The sequence below is a fragment of the Lutjanus erythropterus genome, chromosome 7, assembly GCF_056507025.1.
Source record: "Lutjanus erythropterus isolate fLutEry1 chromosome 7, fLutEry1.hap2, whole genome shotgun sequence".
In the NCBI taxonomy this organism is placed as follows: Eukaryota; Metazoa; Chordata; class Actinopteri; order Lutjaniformes; family Lutjanidae; genus Lutjanus; species Lutjanus erythropterus.
In genome coordinates, this window is record NC_139323.1 from 10333345 (window position 1) to 10354899 (window position 21555).

General features: G+C 38.5%; 1 protein-coding gene across 1 annotated transcript in view; it reads left to right on the top strand.

The window, feature by feature from the left end:
- cyfip1 (cytoplasmic FMR1 interacting protein 1) overlaps positions 1 to 21555 on the top strand; it is a 50568-nt gene that overhangs the window by 10193 nt on the left and 18820 nt on the right. Inside the window, exons 2-17 of the mRNA XM_084722631.1 lie at positions 189 to 309; positions 1717 to 1806; positions 2293 to 2370; positions 3339 to 3440; positions 3543 to 3724; positions 5870 to 5966; positions 6906 to 7034; positions 7156 to 7260; positions 8955 to 9046; positions 11335 to 11452; positions 11992 to 12114; positions 13626 to 13751; positions 14222 to 14388; positions 16488 to 16635; positions 18237 to 18390; positions 18505 to 18661. Of these exons, the coding sequence (XP_084578757.1) occupies positions 193 to 309; positions 1717 to 1806; positions 2293 to 2370; positions 3339 to 3440; positions 3543 to 3724; positions 5870 to 5966; positions 6906 to 7034; positions 7156 to 7260; positions 8955 to 9046; positions 11335 to 11452; positions 11992 to 12114; positions 13626 to 13751; positions 14222 to 14388; positions 16488 to 16635; positions 18237 to 18390; positions 18505 to 18661 (1985 nt within the window). The 5' untranslated portion in view covers positions 189 to 192. The remainder of the gene's footprint in view (positions 1 to 188; positions 310 to 1716; positions 1807 to 2292; positions 2371 to 3338; positions 3441 to 3542; positions 3725 to 5869; positions 5967 to 6905; positions 7035 to 7155; positions 7261 to 8954; positions 9047 to 11334; positions 11453 to 11991; positions 12115 to 13625; positions 13752 to 14221; positions 14389 to 16487; positions 16636 to 18236; positions 18391 to 18504; positions 18662 to 21555) is intronic.

The window sequence follows — 21555 nt, forward strand, 5'->3', positions numbered from 1 at the left end:
TGAGTCCTCCTCTAAAAACAGTTCCTATCTGAAGCCCTCTGCTGTGGCTTGTGTTGTCAAACCCAAACAATGTGCAGCTAAAAAAAAAGAGGCAAACAGCAACAATGAAGCCACGGCGCAGTAAGTCTGGTCTGTCATATGTGCTTGTGTTTAAAGGCTGTAAACATGTTTCTTTGTGTCCTTTTCAGCAACATGGCATCTACAGTGACTTTAGAGGATGCCCTCTCCAATGTGGACCTGCTGGAGGAGCTGCCTCTCCCAGACCAGCAGCCATGCATCGAGCCCCTCCCCTCCTCGGTCATGTTTCAGGTCGGTGCTGACAGCTGTGTTCTGCCGCTGTCCAACCGCTAATCTTGCATGCAGTCTGACAAGTCGCACTTCATGCTTTGTCCAGTCAGACACTCACTCACTTTGTTTACAAATCATTTTGAAGGCAATAAGTGAACATTTTGCTTTGTGTGACCAAGTTTTTATTGTGTTATTGTTGGAGGATAAACAGACATGGAATTTACAACTGACAGCAAATATGTAAAGTGTTCCTCTTTTTCAACTCAGCTCATTTATTTATATAACACTTTTTCTGAACAACTTGGGTACAATGACAGCAGAGGTTATATTAAAGTAAAACTCCCTTTGTCTTTTTCCCTCAGCTAAAACCCCATAACTCTAACTGAGAAATCATCTCTGGACATTTGTTGAACAAGAGCTGTTTCCTACAGATTTAAAAAAATAGCTTTATGTTTTCAGTATTTCCTTCAAAGACCATAAGATCCTGTATAGATCATTTCTAACATGTACATAAATGCAACACCAAAAAATGGAAATGGACAGTTATTAATAAAATAAATTTAACTGATAATAAACTGTTAGGGATGATTTAGAACTGATGTGAGAAGTAACATATAAAGCCATGAAATGCCACCTGACTGAATGTTTGCTTTTTAGATAAAGAAATAAAATAAGTCAGGTTATATAGGTGGCCAAGTCTGTTTTGAAACATTCAACATTCAGACACAAACTTTGTTGTGTTTTTCATTTTAATTTTTAATTCTTAAATAAGCTTCTGTATAATAATACTATGAAACATGATTTGGGTTGTTATGGAACAATAGCATCTGATTTTAATGTGATGAAGAAGTCGTTTTGAGTATATGTATCAAAATATTTAATTTACCATGGCTGTAAGCTTGATATATATGCTTGTGCTTGAATTTGACTTTGGAAAAGGTGTAGGAACTCTGAAAAATGTAAAATTCAATGAGTTGCAGTATCTACAGTAGTATTTCCCAGTTGGTTTAACTCATCCAAACATTTACTCTTATCAAAGTTATTTCAAACAGTACAGATTGTAGCTTCTGTTGCCCCAAGATACTGAGATATAATCCAGTTTTCTGTGTTACAAAGGATGAAAAATGCCAGACGTTCCTAAGAGGATAAGAATGTTTTGGTTTCAGCATTACAAGCACAAGCTCACTAACTATCACATGAACCATTTTGGGCAACTGTTTAAACACTTTTAACTATATTTCGATGCAATATTTAGAAACAATGAATGCAGAATGATCTGTGTCAGGTGAATCCATGTTGGCAGGCTGCTCATGTAAAGTCAGTTAATGGGGAAGATTGAAAATCACTCAGATTGCTTTGCAGTGGTAACATGCAGCATGTTCTATGCCAGTCTCATTTTTCTAATCATCATTTCCCATCTTCCCACAGCCCAACTTCAACACAAACTTCGAGGACCGAAACGCGTTCGTCACCGGCATCGCCAGATACATCGAGCAGGCCACCGTCCACTCTAGCATGGTACAGGAGCATCACATCTCTGGGAAACCACTTATTAGTGCCTCGTTTTAGTGTCTCGCTTCAGCAGTGTCTGGGTGGGAAAAATAAATTCACCAGAATTGGGGTCAAAGGCTTGTTGTGAACCAGCTCTGGTAAGGGACTTGCCCGTCCCACCAGAACATTTGGTATTGTCTCGCAGGCAGATCCTAGGATCCAGGCCCAGAAGCAAATGGCCCGGGGACAAATGGACTGTCTCCCAGCAGGAATAGTGGTGCTTTGTGTCTAATTAGTGAGGGATAATTGCTCGAGGTCTGAATCAAACAGCACTTTGTTTGGAGGCAGGGCTAATGCACCTCCCTGCCCCCCCACTCAGAAGAAATGGCTTAGAACAGAAGCAGTGGTGCATGCTTGTTAAACATATGAGCCAGCGTAGATTTATTGATTTATTTTTGGTGGATGATCTTCAGTGATCAATGTGTCTTTCGTTTCTGTTGTTTGTTGAACTAGAACGAGATGTTGGAGGAAGGGCAGGAGTATGCTATCATGCTGTACACCTGGAGGAGCTGCTCACGTGCAATACCACAGGTAATCACTGTGTTTCTGCCAACGTCATGTCTTCACATCACATCATGTGTTATGGAGTCATGGGCGTGCCATTAAAGAGAATAAACCTGTGAAAGAATAAGAAATATGGAAATATAAAGAAAAAAAAGAATAAATAAATGTGGAAATATATAATTTTATTATTATTTTTTTATTATTCTACTATATTATAATTCTATATTTATTAGATAAAATTACTCAATGTATGCATATTAGATTTTTTTTATTATTCAAACGTATTTATTTGTATATGTCATTTATTTTTTATCCCTTTATTTTTTCTTAAAAGCTGATTAACCGCTTGACCCTTTAAAGAATATCAAAAGCAATAAGGAATATAATAATTAAAAATAAATAAATGAAATTAAAAAATATATATAAATTATATACAAAATAAATGTGTATATATACATACATATATTAAATATATACAGGAATTAATGAACAAATAAATGTGAAAATAAATGAAAATGCTAATAATTTTTTTATATATATATTTGTCTTTCTATTTTCACCTTTTATGATCCTACTAACTTAACTAACTTTCCAAATTATTTTATTTACTTATTTATTCTTTATTTATTCCTCTAAATATTTATTTTTTATGGCACTCCTATGACTCCATAATATGTCGAGTAAAATGATATGACAATTACTCTGTTCACATAAGATTAACCATCAACTATCTTAAAAGTCATTTTTAATCACAGATTGTTGCTTCCAGCTTCTAAAAACTGAAGACCTGCAGATTATCTTTGTCTTTGTGTTGCAAATCTCTTCAGGGTTTGGACTGTTGATCTGTGGAAAAATGTGATCAGCACGTTTATAACAACTTTCTGACATATTGTAGATAAAAAAGTGAATCCTGAAAACAGTCTCCAGAACAATTGATACTGAAAATAAATATTAAAGCTCTAATCTTGTATGATTATATATTTTTTCTCTCACAGGTGAAATGCAACGAACAGCCCAACAGAGTGGAGATCTATGAGAAGACGGTGGAGGTGCTGGAGCCAGAGGTCACCAAGTTGATGAATTTCATGTACTTCCAGGTAATTTTTGTTCTGCATTTAGCAGGGACTGCGTCAGACTGCCTGTTGTTTACAGGAAAAGTCACAAAACCGAATCATTTCTCTCCTCTGTCTCTCTTTCAGCGTACAGCAATCGACCGGTTCTGTGGAGAAGTCCGTCGTCTGTGTCACACCGAGCGCAGGAAAGACTTTGTCTCTGAGGCGTACCTGCTTACCCTCGGGAAGTTCATCAACATGTTCGCTGTGCTGGATGAGCTGAAGAACATGAAGTGCAGCGTGAAGAACGACCACTCCGCCTACAAACGGTACTCAGGAGTGCTGAATGTTTAATACTGCATGAATTCACACACCTGATTTCCACACTACACCAGACACTAGAGGGCAGCACAACTCAGCATCCCAGTTTAACAGCATGTGTTAGTCCAAGTCTGACTCACCACCCCTTTGACGTTTGTCTAAATGTGTCCAGGTTTTCAACATAATGGTAAACATCTGTATATGAATGGATAGAAGAAGGTGTCAGTGTTTCAGGAATATAGTAACCATGTTGATGGGATGTTTTGTATTTTAGCAAAGTTTGTTCAAAGTCATTTATTAGGATCAATCCCTTGAAAGGTACCATCTCATTTTTAAGGGGGTCCCAACATATATTACAATCACTACTGACAAAATAGAATTATAGTCCTCAAAATGCGGTTGTACATACAGACAACAGACAACCAAAGAACCCTAAAAACTAAAAGAACAAAGACAGACTACATACATAAATAAAGCATCACAACCACAAGCTGATCAGACCTAAGATTACACAGTGACGGCTTTGTTGACAACATTAGCAGTCCACTTTAAAGTAAGAAGACAGGGCATGCTTAAACATATCAAGTGAGAAAATGGATGGAATATCAGCAAGTAAATTATTCCAGTCTTTGAACATAAAAGCTCTCTTGTGAAATCACAAGAGACAGAGAAATACAGCTGAACAGACCAGCTTGATCATTTGAGATAAGATACTGTTAGAAATAAGGAGGGTAATTGAAATAATACATTTAAATATAAGCTGAAGTCAGTGTGTCCTTACATTTTGAGATGGTCATTTGAATGCATCATACATTATATAAGGATGAGTCAGAAAGGGACATAAATCTGCAGAGTCTGTTCTATGCTGTGTAAAGTGGAACAAGGTCTGACCTGAATGCATTTTGTTAAACAGCATCACAAGTGTAAGGTGAGAGACGAGTTTCTTATGTAAAGCCGTTTCAAGATTGATGCAAAACATTGATTCCAAAGTTAATTTTGTATAAGACATGATTGATGTAGGGCTGGGAGAAATGGCTGATGAATAATTTCTCAATATTTGTCGACTGTTCCATGAGATATGATTTACATCACGATATGCTCATCTTCTCTAAACTAATATAATGTAAATTCTGAAATATTCTGAAATGATGCAAACACATGATGATCTTGTGGACAACGTGGACAAAATCAAATATCACCAAATATTACCAAAATACTCCAATACAGGTATTGATATTGGGACAATACTGGAATACTAGGATTGTCTGTTGGTGACTTCACAAAATATTAACACAGTGAGATTTTTGATAAATAATCAGCAATAATGCTGATATAATGACTAAGTGGGTAAAGACAAATAATAGAACAGCTAGAACAGTCTGGTAAGTTCAGAAGATTATATCATTTTACTGTAATGCAGCGTGTAAAACCAGTAAAAGACAACACTTATGCTATAACATGATACAAAGATATCCAGAATCTCAGGCAGTATCTAGTCTTGTATCAGATATCATTGTCATATCTTTATATTGCCCAGCCCTAGATCAGTGTGTAATTTGAATGAGAGATTGGGATGCACAAGCCGTACAAACAGTTAAAGAAATATTCAGAGTAAAACATGAAAACGGTTAATATTAAGGTATTTTGCAACTCCTATTACTATTATTTGTCTCATACTGATTTCTTGTTTTGGCACTGCTGTTCTCATAACTTGCAGGATGTCAATAGGATTTATAATGTTGCTATGGATTCTGTGAGTTTTCTAGAATTGGCGCCATTAAAAGTATGTTGAATTATCTGTTAGCAGTTCCTGTTGGCAGTGCACCCATGGATGTACAGACAGCTAACAGTGGATCAATTTGATACTAAAGAAAACTTAAAAATGTGACGATTCTAAGCCAACTTTTGGAATAAGGAGTTTCTTTTCTCTGTGATTTCTAAGCAGTTTATTTGCAATAGACAAAGTGTTTAAAAATATGTGGGTCATGTCTGCGTGTTTAGATTTGACTGAGCTGTGATGCCTCACGCCTCTCCCTTGGCGCTCCTCTTCCTCCTCTCTGTGGAGGTGCACCTCACAGTTTGAAAATCTGCCTATTGTCTGCTTGGTGTGAATTTGTTAATTAAAACAAAATATGTTTCTTGCCTTTGCCCAGAGCTGCCCAGTTCCTCAGAAAAATGTCTGAGCCTTCATCCATCCAGGAGTCTCAGAATCTGTCCATGTTCCTGGCAAACCACAACAAAATCACTCAGGTTGGTCAGATGTGCATCATACTGTTCAACATTATTATTTAATAATTTCATGTATTGATTTCCAAGCTGCAGTAGGGTTTCTGCCGGTCCCTTGAAAGTCTCAAATCCAATAATCAGATTTTTAGGCCTTAAAATGTTAAATATGATTGAGGTCTTAAAAAATTATTGAATGATGATTGAATTATAAAGATAATGTTACTGTTATTAAGCTGCATGAACTTCAGTCTCACTTTTAAAAGCATTTTTGGGGAAAAAAATGTATTGATCTTGCTGTGACAACTACAAAACGAAAACAACATTGAACCACTTTTGCCAATATGGACATGAAATTGCTGTTAAATTACACACATACTGGTCTTAAAAAGCTCTTTAAAAGTTTAACTGGTTACAGCCTGCAGAAACCTTGTGTCAGATGTCTCTAAAACAAAATCCCACTGTTTTCAGTTTTGTCAGAAATGATGCTACAGACACAGAGTGATGTTTTCTTGCTTTGATTTCATTAGAAGGTACATGACAAGGCTTTTAAAGGGCCAGTCTGTAAGGTTTACGTGAATTTATTTGCAGAATATGGCTGAAATGGAATATACTATTCAGAAATGTGTTTTTATTGTGTATAATCACCTGAAAATAAGAAAGACCGTGGGTCCTCTTCGATGGAGGCTCCCATGTTGCACCGCCATGTTTCTACAGTAGCTCAAAATGGACAAACGAAACACTTGCTCTAGAGAGGGCCTTTCACGTTTTCTAGAAGTTTAGCATTTGTTACGATCTGGAACCTCACCACTAGACCTTACTGAATCCCACACACTGGTTCTTCAAGCCTGAGGTGAATCAGGGAACACAGACAATACAAACATGAGGAGTGTGTCAAGAGTCCATTTACTGCCTGATTAATAATATTCATCAGTATTCAGTCTTCTCTTGCGTTCTGTCTGCCAGTCTTTGCAGCAGCAGCTGGAAGTGATTAATGGATATGAGGAGCTGCTGGCAGACATCGTCAACCTGTGTGTCGATTACTATGAGAACAAGATGTACCTGACTCCCAGTGAGAAACACATGCTGCTCAAAGTAAGTAAAGCCATGCTCATGCTGATTGGTTAACGGTGGTCTCGGTGCTCTGGCTCATTCAAAACAATTTACTGGAGAATTGCTGACATCAGTGAACATCCTATATATAACCACTTCCTAGGTAATGGGGTTTGGCCTGTACCTTATGGATGGAAACAGCAGCAACATCTACAAGCTAGATGCCAAGAAGAGAATTAATCTGACCAAGATCGACAAATTTTTCAAGGTAAGGAAGTGTATACAGAAAGACACGCGAACGTATTCTGTCAAGTTGTTTTGCAATTCACCTCTCCCAGCTCACCTCAGGTTATTTTAATTTGCTTTTAGGTACATTCTAAACAAAAAAAAAGCTATCAGCAAAACAAAAGAAGACAAAATGCATCCAGGCAAGTCTACTAGATTAGAACAGAAAGGAAAAAAATGAAGAAAATTCAGCTCTGCAGCAAATATCCAGGCTTTCAAGTACCGTCACATTCATTTGGGCACTTCTATATTAGGTGTACAGATTTTCATGTAATGGACTGTACCTAATGTTTGGTGGCCACAAGGTGAGCTCACTGTGAAGTGTTGCTTCTAATTTCTCCTTTTGGAGGACATTGAAAATCTGTCAGCATTACTAATTAAGCTTCTTTTCAAACAGGCTGCATATCTGAGTTACAGGTGACGCCTTTTTAATGAGATGTATGCACAGCCACTTTCCCAAAGTTTAACAAGGACAGAAAAACAAGCATATGGCCAAGAGTCTCTTTTAGTTTGACATCATCAACAATCGCCTGTAAATGTTACTGATCATTGATCATCATCTAATGCAGTCGTTCCCAAAGACTGGGTTGAGACCCACAGGTGGGTCACAGGAGATTTTGTTTGCGTCACCAAATAAATAAAAGGCCATGGAAGAAATTCAGCAAATTTAAGATATACAGTATGTCTGCGGCACTCCTTTAATAAGGTGTGAACAATTTTTAAATATTTACACATACATATATATATATATATATATATATATATATATATATATATATATATATATATATATATATATATATATATATATATATATACATATATATATATATATTAGTTTCTTAAAAATTAAGTTTTTTCTAAAGAAGAAACATAAAGTACCTCACCTAAAGATTATAGGTCGGCAAATCTTTGTAGTTCATTTCAGAAGTTAAGAGTTTTAGATTCAAAACTTAAACATCTTTCACAGTAAGTTGCCTTGAAATTTTGAGTTGTCTCAACTTTTTTAAGGTTTGTTTTCCTGATGAGAGGAAATAAAGCAATGAGATATCCTGTCAACTGAGCCTAAATGCATTTATTTCTCATTTATCAAGTATTTAACATGTATATGTAGGCAGCAAGATCACATAAGATGATGCTGAAATGGCAGTAAAAAATGGTCAGGAATATTAATTTATGCAGATTTGTTTGCCTAAGATTTATTGAGGTATGTTGTGAATTAGGTCGCCATGGTTGCCATTTTTAAAAAGCGGGTCTCCTGGAAATGCTATCACAGTTTTCTCAAAAGTGACATGTTTCTGTTGATCAACTAATTGATTAATTGAGTTATTATTTCAGTTCTAATACAAATTTAAAGGCTTGATTTTCAGCAGAGTACTCCTTTGAAATTATAGTTAACTTACAAGAGTAAATTACTGAAAATAAACGGATTTTACATATTGAGATTGGGGATGGTTGTTTTTATTGTTCAGGATTTTCATTTGGACCTTCTCACTTTTAATCAGCTCGTTTGAACTTTGTCTGACTTGGCAACTAGAATGACCATTTTTCCATGATTAGTTATTTGCATCTTAATTATCTATTTTAGCTTTTCAGTGAGACCGTCATTTTGGTCTGGACTTCCACTCTTTAATATGATAAATATAATGCAAATCTTTGTGCGCTTTGTGTTCACAGCAACTCCAGGTGGTGCCTCTGTTTGGTGACATGCAGATTGAGTTGTCACGGTACATAAAGACCAGCGCTCACTTTGAAGAGAACAAATCCAGGTGAGAGGAAAACACACTTTTTGTTCTGATCAGGATGTGTCTGTGAGCTGTGGATTGTTCCCCTGGTGAGACTGACGATTAAGGATGACATGAAATCTGTTGTAAAAGTCTGAAGATGTAAAAAGTGGTGTGCAGCATTTTGTTAAGTGTTGTTACTGCTGTCAGGATGTAATCCTGCTCATCAGCTGCCTGTTTCTGACCTCCTGTGGTTTTAACACTGGCAAAGCTCATTTCATCATTCCTACAATTTTATTATTCATCAATCACTTTCTCTCGTTGAGATTTAATTTGATTCGTTGTGATGTGGAACTAGAGTATTATCTTTATTGATCTACAAATATGAAAATAGTGATTATTTTAGATCATAATGTCAATGAAGCTTAAAAGATAAGGTTGGCATTAATCTGTGTCTTATTCTCAACAAATCACATAACAAGTGAGGCTGGTTAAATACTCCTCAGCACTCCTCCATGCAGAATAGTTTGTTTTATTTTTATTTATTCAACCAATTTACTGTATAGAATTTTAATGTTTTTTATGAGTAGCAATAAACAGAATTACAACTTACTGATATAAAATGATGAATAAATCTACCTTGTATCTTGTGAGAAAAGGCAGCAGTACTTCATGACTTCTCTGCCTTGGCTGTAGCTCTGTAGATCTTTTAAAACTGGTCACACATACTGGGATAGTTTTTTTTTTCCTTTAAAAAGGATCAGTATTTTACTAAAACAGCAGGGTATTTTCATTTTAAGCCAGGCTGGTGGTGTGGCTCAAGGGATGGCAATTTTGGTTTGTTGCTCCACCACTTTTATCTTTACTTAAATAAATTACCATGTAATTTTCTACACAATTTCATGGCCCATTCTGGATGGATTATAATGACTTACATGATCCTTTAACTCTTGATTTAGTGCCATTAGGAATAAATTGCTATTTGTCCAGTATCTGGGTTTAAATATTCCCATCAGCCTCAGCTGTACTGTGTCTTTAGTGCTAATTAGTAAACATTAGCATGCTAACAGGCTAAACAGAGATTGTAATTATTATACTTAGTAAACACCAGCATGTTAGCATTGCCTTTGAGCACATTTGTGTGTTTATATTGGCTCAAAGAACCGCCGTGCTTAAATACAGATGTTTTAAGAATGAGAAATTATGTTTTCCTTGTCTTAAAGGCCTCATTACAGTTAAGTGATTGTATTTCTGGACATTGTGCGTCAGGGAAACCTTCTACCTGCTCAACCATCACATCCTCATAACTTGAAATGTTTTTCTTTGACATTCCTTTATTAGAAAGTGTTGGGCAAGTTACTCATGAGGTAGAATAAGTTACTTTTTATGTATTACTCCTTTAAAAAGTAACACTATTACTTTACTCATTATTTGGTATCAAAAGTAATTACTAACATTACTGATTATATTACCAAATTACTTTTTGTAGACCTCTTTTTCGCTCCAAAGTTCAACTGCTGATCCAGCGTGTTAACACCCAGAAAGCTTTTGTCCAGGTGTCGGCTGTCAACTAAGTCGACCTCTCTGAGTGTGGCCTTCAAATTAGACTCTGTCGCTGCATAATCTCTCTCGAGGAGCCAAACAAAGTCAAAATAATGACAGTGCTTCCATCTGCTCACCCTCATCCTCCATCCTCCATTTAGCTTTTTGGCTGCAGCTGACATGACCTGCTCTGACCTGCTGCAGATACACATCGTCATAAGATACCCTACATCGGTCCAAAAGTAACTCAGTGTTACTTGAAATAGTAATTTTAATTAAAAATAGTAATAATATTATAATATATATTACTTAGTAATATGTTACTGCCCAGCACTGCTGACTGATGCATTTTGTTGGTACTACTTTTACTGCTGTTGCTGTTGATGTTTCTTTTTATTTTTCAAGGCTATTGTCTTTTAACGTTACTGTCAAATAAATAAAATAATTAAAGTGTTGTTGTCTTGTTTATCTTTTGTTTCACCACTTAACACCTAAAGAAATAAGGCTGGTGTTTTTTTTTGTCCTTATATTATCAACAAATCCCCTGAAGAGACTAAATTCAACAATGAATTTTTCCTACAAACAAGTACTTTTTGTGTAGTCACCCAGATATAAAACATATTAGCCACATTTGGCATTGTGTCTCGCCTCATCTTGCATTTAAATTATTTTCATCTTCTTCTTATGCTCCATTAATCCCTTTGTTTTTCTTCCTCTAAGTGTTGGTGTGTCTTAATTCTGCCTCCCTTTATTCCTCACCCTGCTTCTCTCCTCTGTTCTCTATTCTATAGGTGGACTTGCACGTCTATATCCAGCAGCCCGCAGTACAACATCTGTGAGCAGATGATTCAGATCCGCGAGGATCATATGCGCTTCATCTCGGAGCTTGCTCGCTATAGCAACAGTGAGGTCAGTATGGAATTCCATAGAGCTTCAAGTGAGACACTCAGGTACACTGCTGGTGGAAATTGGTCATCAGCGAGGTGTTAGATTGTCTTAGAGGCAGGAGAGTAGAAGAATACATTATATGCAGTGATGGAGCCCATTAAAAACATCCACTTGCTGTTTTGACAGACAAGAAGTCTTTAAGAGCTCTTTCTCATGTGAAGGGATGTTTCAATTCCCAGCGGTGATGTAACAAGCTTTGCAGCAGATGTCTTGCCCCAGTGGATTTTCAGGGGTCACAACTCCATGTGATTCAGATGCAACTTTAAATGACTGACTTGTGGATCAGAATTGTTGATGCACTCGGACAGAAATGTCGAGAACGGGAAAATGACTTTAATGATCACATCCTTTTTTGCACTCTGTACGTCTCATTAAATCGCTGAAATTTTTTGCAGTTGACCAGTTTTTGCAGATATCACTAACCTGCTCTGTAAGTCAGTATTTTATTAGCGGGTCATAAAATTGTTCTCTTCAATTTGTGTCAATCTGTGTCCGTGTAGGTGGTGACTGGATCAGGGCGTCAGGAGGCCCAAAAGACTGATGCTGAGTACAGGAAGCTGTTTGACTTGGCCCTGCAGGGCATGCAGCTGCTCTCCCAGTGGAGCGCTCATGTCATGGAAGTGGTGAGGATGCACAAACAGAAAATATATTTGAAACTGCACTGATGACTTTATATGTTATATCATATTCTATCATATTTACTTCATTTTATATTTCCTTTGTAAATTCTTTGACCGAGCATAGAGTTCAAGTCCCAGTTTGGGCTGGACTTTTCTGTGTGGAGTTTGCATGTTCTCCCCTGTGCTCTGGTTTTCCCCTCACCATCAAAAACATGCAAGCCCAATTTCTCCAGCCAGGACCCCTGACCAAGGTGCTGGCTTAGATCGCACTGCTCCTAATGCTACGATGGGTTAAATGCAGAGACTGATTCTCACTTTGCATGATACTCTGTATAACTGTATATGTGACATTAAAGTACAATGTGTACGATATGGTCAGAGTTTTAGTTTAAATATATATTTATAGAGAAAATAAGACCCTCAACATATCTAATAAGTGGAGCCCATGATTCGTCAATGTTTTGCAACAAACCACGCACAACAAATTAGATATTTTTTCTACTTTCACTCCTGGACCCACTGAGTCCAGGAAAAGGGGTCGCTCACACTCAAATTGCACAGAATAACTTGCTGGGCCAGCAAGAAGGGAAACACGATTGTGTTCCTTTGATGACCTGGAACGCCCTTCACCGGCTGGACCATCCCAAAAATGGCAGTGAGTGGGTTAGGTTTTACTGTTTTCTTGCGTAGTCACATAAAGCAATCAAAAATTGAGGACCAGAAGCGAGTCAAAGATGGACAGGACCAGAGCACGTGGGGATGTAGTGACCTCTGGGTCAATGTGGAGGAATGATGGGTAGATTTTGGCCAGTTTATCATTAGAATAATGCAGCTGGTGAAATACTCTGAATTATATTAGATTGAGTGGATTAGTGAAATAGCAGAGCTCCACCATTCTTCTCAGATTGTCTTACCTAAATCCAGTTCCCAAGCGTTCTTGGTGCTGTTCCACATGGGAGCAGCACATTTTGCATCACGCCGTAAACTCAAGAAAAGACTCCTTTAATCCTCCGGATTGAATTTAAAGATGTGATATACCAGGCCTTTTTCAGGAGGTCTAGGAAATGATGAAAACTATTTTGAGGCAAAACTGTGGGCTTGGAAACAGAACATGTAATGATTTTGTGGAACGTTGTGGACTTGTGGATCTGTGTTCGGTCCCGGTTTCGCTGTGTTCACTGAGAGTCTGCACAGCCTGGCTACATTGCCCATGGTGTAAATACAAACACTCTCCCAGTGCTCCGAGCTGCAGGTCCGGCCAGACTCCAGTCAGCTAAGGGCCATTAGCTACACAAGCAGCTGGGCTAACGGCAGCAAGCAGCTACAGCCTAAGATGGTTACAACAAAGCAGTAACAGTTACTCTGGGGATATGCTGCCCTCTGCGTGTCTGGAGTTACCTTTGATAAGTGGCCATATCTTACACATTGCTCCTTTTAATGTGTGGCACGTTTCTCCTGATGGATTTTTTTTTGTTTAGCTCCATTGTTCAACATCAGTCTGACTTTCTCAACAGTACTCCTGGAAACTGGTCCATCCGACTGACAAGTACTCCAACAAGGAGTGCCCTGACAACGCCGAGGAGTACGAGAGAGCCACCAGATACAACTACACGAGCGAGGAGAAGTTCGCTCTTGTTGAGGTCAGCTATAGCTGCTTTTCCACGCAAAGTACCTGAAACTTTGAGTCCTGGGAACTACTTTTCTAAGGACTCAAAGGTTCCTTTCCATTTTGGTTTGTGTTTCCACTGCAGTCTAACATGAGAAAATGTTCCAGTTTAGTTTCCAGCTACAATTACAAACCATTTTTAAAAATGGTGGCTGAAATAAAATGCTTTGAGTACTTGAGCAATCAGAAATGTTCAATGCTGCACGCCCCGCCCCCAAAGATCTTCTACTTTTGGAAAGTACCCTGCTACCCCTAAGCAGGGATTTTTTGGGGGTAAAACAATGTCCCCTGAACTTAATTTAGAGCCTGATCCCTGCAGTGTAAACGCAGTTCTTCCAAAAGGTTCCTAGTCCTTTGGGAAAGCAGCTTATGATTTAACTAATGACACGTACTTCTTCAGTCACTAGTACTCTTGTAACTAATTAAATGTCGTGCTTTTGGCAGGTGATGGCGATGATAAAGGGACTGCAGGTGCTGATGGGACGCATGGAGAGTGTGTTCAATCACGCCATCCGTCACACCATCTACTCAGCTCTGCAGGACTTTGCTCAAGTCACTCTGCGTGACCCCCTGCGACAGGCCATCAAGAAGAAGAAAAATGTCATCCAGAGGTACGGATCAGTCAGAATGACCCAAGTAATTACAGTCACACCTCAGGTGTACAAAAACACAACATGCACACATACATGATGGTATTAATGATACCACCCAAAAGTTATCATTGAAATACTAATACTAGTACTGCTGACTGAGCTGTGACTGAGTGGGATGACGGGCAAACAGAGGCAGACTTGAGAGGACTTTACAGAGTTGGTTTATTTTATTTGTCTTTATTTGATCTTGAAAATCATTGAGGGCAAACCCCTCATTTACAGTGGCGTCAAGCAAATACAAAAGAAATACAAGCTAAAAGAAGAACAATCTATTAAAATAGATAAATAAATACAAAATAATGAATGAATAAAAATCAATGAAAACAGATACAATACTGCACACACTAGTTACAAGGTGCTGAATAAAGCAAAGTGCTTTTTAGTGAGTTCCAGCTGGTATAAGAAGTTTTCAGTGGAACAAAAAGTGACTTTTGATAGGTCTTTCATCAGTGAAGAATGTGATTATAAATAGATAAGTAGATATTTTTTCTGGGTTTCAGGGCTCCAAGTGGTTTTTTGTAATAACAGTGGATCAAATAACTATGTGTAATGTGAGAGGTGAGATCTGTAATGATGAAACTTCAGATAAATATCAACTGACTTAGCAGTTTTTCTCAACTTCATGGAGCTTTCGGCTAATTGTTTTGATTTTCTGACCTGCAACTTTTTGGGTCATTCTCACAGCGCTCATTGCATCATTTTGGCTGCAGCGAACATCTGTTTTGTTTTTTTGTTGTTGTTTGTTTAGCTCTAATAAACACCCTGCACTACACTAGCTTCCTAGCACCAAATAACAGACAGCTTAAGATGGCAACTAGCTGGTGAAGACAGTGGAGTTTTATCACAGGGGTAGGCAAGTTCTCCAGTACTTTATAAATGGAGATAACCTGATATGAGATGACAGGGAAAACAAGGTTTAAACAGATACAGTAACCCTGCCTTGACAGGGGATCAACACCTCAAAAGCTTTAATTTTCAGTCAAACATTTGTCTCAGTATATTTATTAAAATAATTGTATAAGTGGATGAACATAAAAATAGAAACCTGTGTAGTAGAGTGTGTTTTTTGTTGTTTTTTAATTATAATCTCTTATATGAGAAGGGAGGGGTGGGAAGAGGTGGATAATGCTCCTGTTGGTCGACCGCTTCAATGTTCTGTCTCCTTTCTGTGAAAAAGCTATAAATAAAATATCAAAAAAATTAAGAATTTTAAAAAGCTGGGGTAGGGGCAGTTCATTTTTGGAGACACTGGGCAAAGATTTCATAATAACTTTTAAGCATGGTGTAATTCAAGTGGTGTGAGAGAAAACTAGACTTCTGCTCCTCCTCTTGGCTCTGTTTTCAAGCTTAAGAAAATCTAGCTGTGACTGGAGACTTTGGCCAGTCACAGGTCAGTGTGATAGTTGCTTGTTGAGTCTTGTTCCCAAAACGAAAAAGTATTTCATGCCCTGAGAATGACACTCAACAATCAACCATTTTTCAGATCACCTGTAATATGTCGACCTGGAAATGAGAGTCGACAATCAACTTTCTTTCTTTAGAATCCCTTACTGCGCCTTTAAGCTGCTAAATCTGAAAGTAGCGTGAACATTCGATACATAACTCAAAATGAATGAATCAGTGTATGGTGATAGATTAACATTGTGTTTACAGCTGACCTCTGCTGTGATCAAAATATTGTATTATCTCTTTAGAGACTGTTGCCATGAAAGTACAAAATCTAAATTGTAAGACACTGCTGTTTTCATAGCCATAAATAAGCATATTTCTGTTGGCAACAGACATTTTGAATGTGATGGTTTATCTGTTTCCCTGCAGATGTCCTTAAAAGCTCTAGTGAACTCCTGTGCAGCTGCTCTCCTCTTTAGTGTTTAATAAATTGAACTCTACTGAGTTGCAAAGGCCCTCCAGCAACAATATTTTCTGCGTTCTTTATCATGTTCTTAAGTCACAAAGGAAGCTGTGTGTGGCAGTTGCAGTGTGTGTGACTGTTTGCTCTCATACACAGACTCCTTAGCCAATGGTCGATGTGAAAACTCAATGTCCTCTTGCTGCAGTGTCCTCCAGGCCATCCGGAAGACGGTGTGTGACTGGGAGACGGGCCGGGAGCCACACAATGACCCCGCCCTGCGTGGAGAAAAAGATCCCAAGGGTGGCTTTGATATCAAGGTTCCTCGCCGTGCAGTGGGGCCCTCCAGTACGCAGGTCTGATAAACCACTCCCCACTTGAACCGTTCCTCTCATTATCCTTTTCCCACACCTACAAGGTCTCTGTGACCCGGGCTGCTGCAAGACCACCGTAATCAGGCTTATGAAGCTCAAGCAGCACCTGTAGCGTGTCAGCTTTGAGCTCAGGTCTGCAACATGTCATGTCAAAGTTGAATCAGTCCTGGATATGGGAGATAAAATGAGTTCAGAAGATCTCAGGCAGGGCTGCTCTGCCTCATAAGCCAGACTGTTCTGTATTCTGTTCTGTTCTTTCTTCAGCTGAGCAATGTGTAGCCTTTGTGCCTGCAAAAATGAGCACTGCAGTCCACATAGTGACTTGGAGTCATAGACGGTATATTGAATAGGTTGTAGTCCTGTTTTAATGCACAATCTATGGTTGGATAACCTTGTGAATTGGCAGTAACAAGCAACAATAACTCCTCCACTGCAAGGTGATCAGCTGATAACTGTCAGTTATCTCTTAATGTAAAGTGAAGCCCCTTATCCTGAAATCAAATGTTCTCTGCACTGAAATAAGGAACTCCATTAACATCTTGCTCAATTTAACAGTAAATACAAGATTAATGATTTCCTACGAGCAAAAGTCTGTGTTAATTTGAACTTTGACTAATGTGAAACAGACATACAAAACAGCAGAATTTCAAATGGGGGCGCTGTGGCTGCAGTGTTCATGTCAAGTGAAGCAAGTATTTCAACTTTATTGATGACAAATTGTGGTCATTTTATGATTTATTACAGTAGACATGTTGCAGATGTCTCCTGAATAATCATTCAGTGTCTGGGCGATGATTAATAATCCTTACTTCTCATTTAAATCCATGTATTAGAATAGTAATAATATGTGCAATTATATATCACAGATATTGTCATTTTTCATTAGTGTCAGTTATGTTACATAAACCACGCAGATTTACCAGCTTAAAGCTCAGTTCCAAGAATTAATCTGTTTTCCAGGTGCAGGATTGTAAAGCTCAGCTAAACAATCACCTTCTGTGTTTATCAACCTAACATCAAGTGATTTTAACTCTAGTGTTGTGAATTGTTAATGGTGGAGATGAATACAGATCTGAGGAAATGTTTCCCACTGAGGCAGCACTCAAAATTACCATCGGCTACCAGCCAAATGCCAGTAAAATATGCAAATGGCAGCTAGATCTGCGTCATTCACCCGCTAAAAAAAATAATTGTAATTTATCGAGTGGCTAGTCATTTGGCCAGTAGACAAAAAAGTTAATTTTGAACCCTGCACTGAAGTGAATCCAAGCGTATTTTGAGTGATAATCAAAAGAAAAATGCTGCAGCCTCCCTGCTGATGCATGTCTGCTGTGCTGGAAACACAAGAGATTAATTCACATTTCTTGTGAATTTTCTGTTTAATGAGATACTACTCACATGTATGAGGCAACGGAGGGAGAAGAGCTTTTATACAAGCCACCCACTTATAATGAGATTAGAATGCTAATGTTTGAAAGATGTGTGGTGTTTGATGGAGATGTAGCTGGTATAACCAGCAGGGTGCTGTTCTTCAGTTAATCATCTGCTATATTTTTTTGCTTTGCTGCTTTCCTTCTGTGCAGCTCTACATGGTGAGGACAATGCTGGAGTCTCTCATCGCAGACAAAAGTGGCTCTAAGAAGACTCTGCGCAGCAGCCTGGAAGGCCCCACCATCCTGGACATTGAGAAGTTCCACCGCGAGTCCTTCTTTTACACCCATCTGCTGAACTTCAGCGGTAAGAATAAAAAAGGACAGTTTGAGCCGGTAGCTCTTCAGAGCATTTCGCATGCTGTATATCAGCTGTTAGATGGAGACTCTTTAATAAAACACTGTTTCTTCATCTATGCAGAGACCTTGCAGCAGTGTTGTGACCTTTCCCAGCTGTGGTTCAGGGAGTTCTTCCTGGAGCTCACGATGGGCCGCAGGATCCAGTTCCCCATCGAGATGTCCATGCCCTGGATCCTCACCGACCACATCCTGGAGACAAAGGAAGCATCCATGATGGAGTAAGAATAGCAAGCGGTATCTTGTATGTTTTCTGTGGCAAAGATAATTTCCCCTTCCGAAGTCCCGCCCCTTTTAGTGCTGTGTACCAACAGTTAGACAAGCTTGGTACTTCAGTCAGCCTTTTCCTCCCCTGTTTCCTGGTCTTAGATATGCTGTGCTCTAGGCTCGTCTACGTTAAAAAGAAATGCAGATGATTTGAAGGTGTTGCTGGGGTGCTCATAAAAGTGACATAAACTTGCAACTTAAGTTAGCTGATGTTAGTCAGGTAGCTTATCTAAGTCAGTCATTAGCTAGTTAGCTAGTGTTTTGCGAACATTAGCTAATTTAAGATGTGACTATATATTAGCATTGGGTGAGGTCTAAGGAACTGGAATACCGTGATGGAAGATGATATCGTTGCTGCGTCTAGAAGAGTCGTTGTCTCGGCACCACATGTCCTTAAGATAGTTATGTTTAATAAGACAATGATAAACATGACATGGAGTCATAATGCAGTGAACAGCAGCAACAGTTTCTTTTTATTGTCTTTCCTACATGTCTAAAGCAACAACTCGATGACAACGCAGGGGGGACACTGCCTCAAATACAGGGGGCTTTTAAATCATGATGATTCGCTGGTAGAGGACTCAGTGGTTGATGACTGTCAGCCATCACTATGGATGATGTATTGTCCATCGGCCCAACCCCACTATATGTATATTGCTTTTACAGGTCCCCCTGTGACATCTTTTAACTTTCTGTTCAGCGCAGACAAGCCTAGCAACACAGCCGAACATACCCAAATACAAGAAACAAGAAAGGAGAAAGGTGACCGAGGTACCACACTGCTCGACTGTTACTCCAACCTTTGTCAATAGAGTTAGTCAGTGGCACCACCGTCACCATCACCTGTTGTTTTGTGGACTACTGTTTTGAAGCCTTGAGTTTGGCATTATGTGGGTTGCCATCTTGTTTTTTCTTTGTTTTGTTTTTTTGCAACCAGAGCATATGCAGTACTGATGACAGCAGGAAGTAATGGCTGCCTGCCTGGTCGCCGTCTTTCTCGTACAGCAACTAAACACTTCACTATAATATCTTCCTGATAACATTTGATGTGAGAAATTGTCAATTTAGTGACAGAATCTTGATCAGTATTTGATCAACACTGTCTAGTTTGACAGTTTGATTTGAGTTTTGTTATCCCTTTGTGCTCCTCTGGAGGGGCTCACTGAGAATGACCTGTCAGTCACACAGTAGGCCCATCCCTGCTTATCATCTGTTTCACTCTAAATAAGACTAAAGACTACAAAATGAACATCTCACTGTGTAGACAGACTTAATTTGAGACAACAAACTCATTCGGAAACTGTAGGGTTTTTTTGCCATAAGAGTACAAACAATCAGTCACCTCCTGCTGGACATTAGAAAGAATACAAATCTAACACACCTCTCTGACTGGCTTCACTTTTCAGACCCAAGTCTGACGAAACAGATATGCTTCTTTTTTTAATCAATATAGTAGGAGCTCACCTTTCACTCACACAGTGCTGTGTGTGTTTAAATGTGTCCTAGAGTTTTAGCTTTCAAGTCTTTTCTTTTCTGGTTTAACTACTGTGATTGTGTGTATGACTCTGAGCACAGTGGAAATATGGGTGACCTACACTCAATACTGTGCCTGAAGACATCCTGTGTAGACACAGATGGAGCAGGGAAGCTGCCGGTGCCGCCCTACTAACATGCTGCTTTGATACTTCCCCTCCCATTCCTATTAAATTATTTTTTAGATACACACACTGATTTATATTGTATTTATTTGCAGAGTTGTCTAAATCAGTGTGTGCATCATCCACCAAGTGGTGGAAAGTTAGATGGATGCATGGAGCATCTCCTCTAAACAGGTAGTTAGTTTTTAGTGTTTGAATGGCTTGTTGTATGACATACATATATTATTGTTTTTAGGAAACAGGAATGCAAGGTACATTTTTACATTATGGAGGTAGACTCAGCTAGACCTCTCTTCCTTTGTATTAACCCATTCTTTCAGTTCTGGAGCCTGTGTTGTCGTCCACTGTCTTTGAAATAATTCGACAGATGGTTCTGAAACTCACAATAATAATAGAAAATGCACACTTGGATATGTTTGGCAGGCCTGTGTCTTTTGAAGTTCACAGTGGTCTGTGAGAAACACAAAATGCCAATGTCCTGAAATGGCACCACTGATTTTTTTTTTTCCTCTATGGAACAAACAAATTCTCCATAGAGGGATTTGATGGTTGGGAGAACTAAGATATCACACTGTGTCTTTGTTTCGTCAAAATTAAGGCATCAAATTGTGTTTGAAGAAGGCGAGACTTCTGGCAGTGTGAGATTATTAGTGGTATGACTGGCCAGAGGCATCCAGCAACTTCAGTTGGTTGTTTCTTCTTATCTTCTGTTCTGATAAAAGAACCCTGGGTAAAATCCTAAAAAAATTGGGATTAACCGTAAATGTTTTCATGCCTGTTTTAAATCTTTGCTGCAGGATTATGTGGATACGAGGCAGGTTTTACATAAGCCATTAAGCACGTCAACTGGCATGAATCATAAATGCTGTAATTCTCAACTGTTCATCACAAATTGCTTTAAAAAAGTCTGCACTTTAACCATGTTAATATTTGATACTGACAGTAATCATTTTATGGATTGCAAACAAATTTGGACCTGTCCAAATATTTATGGAGCTGAAACTATTTCAGTTCTGCTGATATGTGAATCACAAAGGCAGAGAAGCTGTGCAGTTCACTCTCTAGTGCTAATTTGATATGTTTGAAGTTCCTAAAACTTTTACATTTCCGACTGAACTTTCCTTGAACTTGTGTCTTGAAAGGATTGAAATTTATCTGGTTTGACAGACGTAATGGGTGTTTTATTTCCT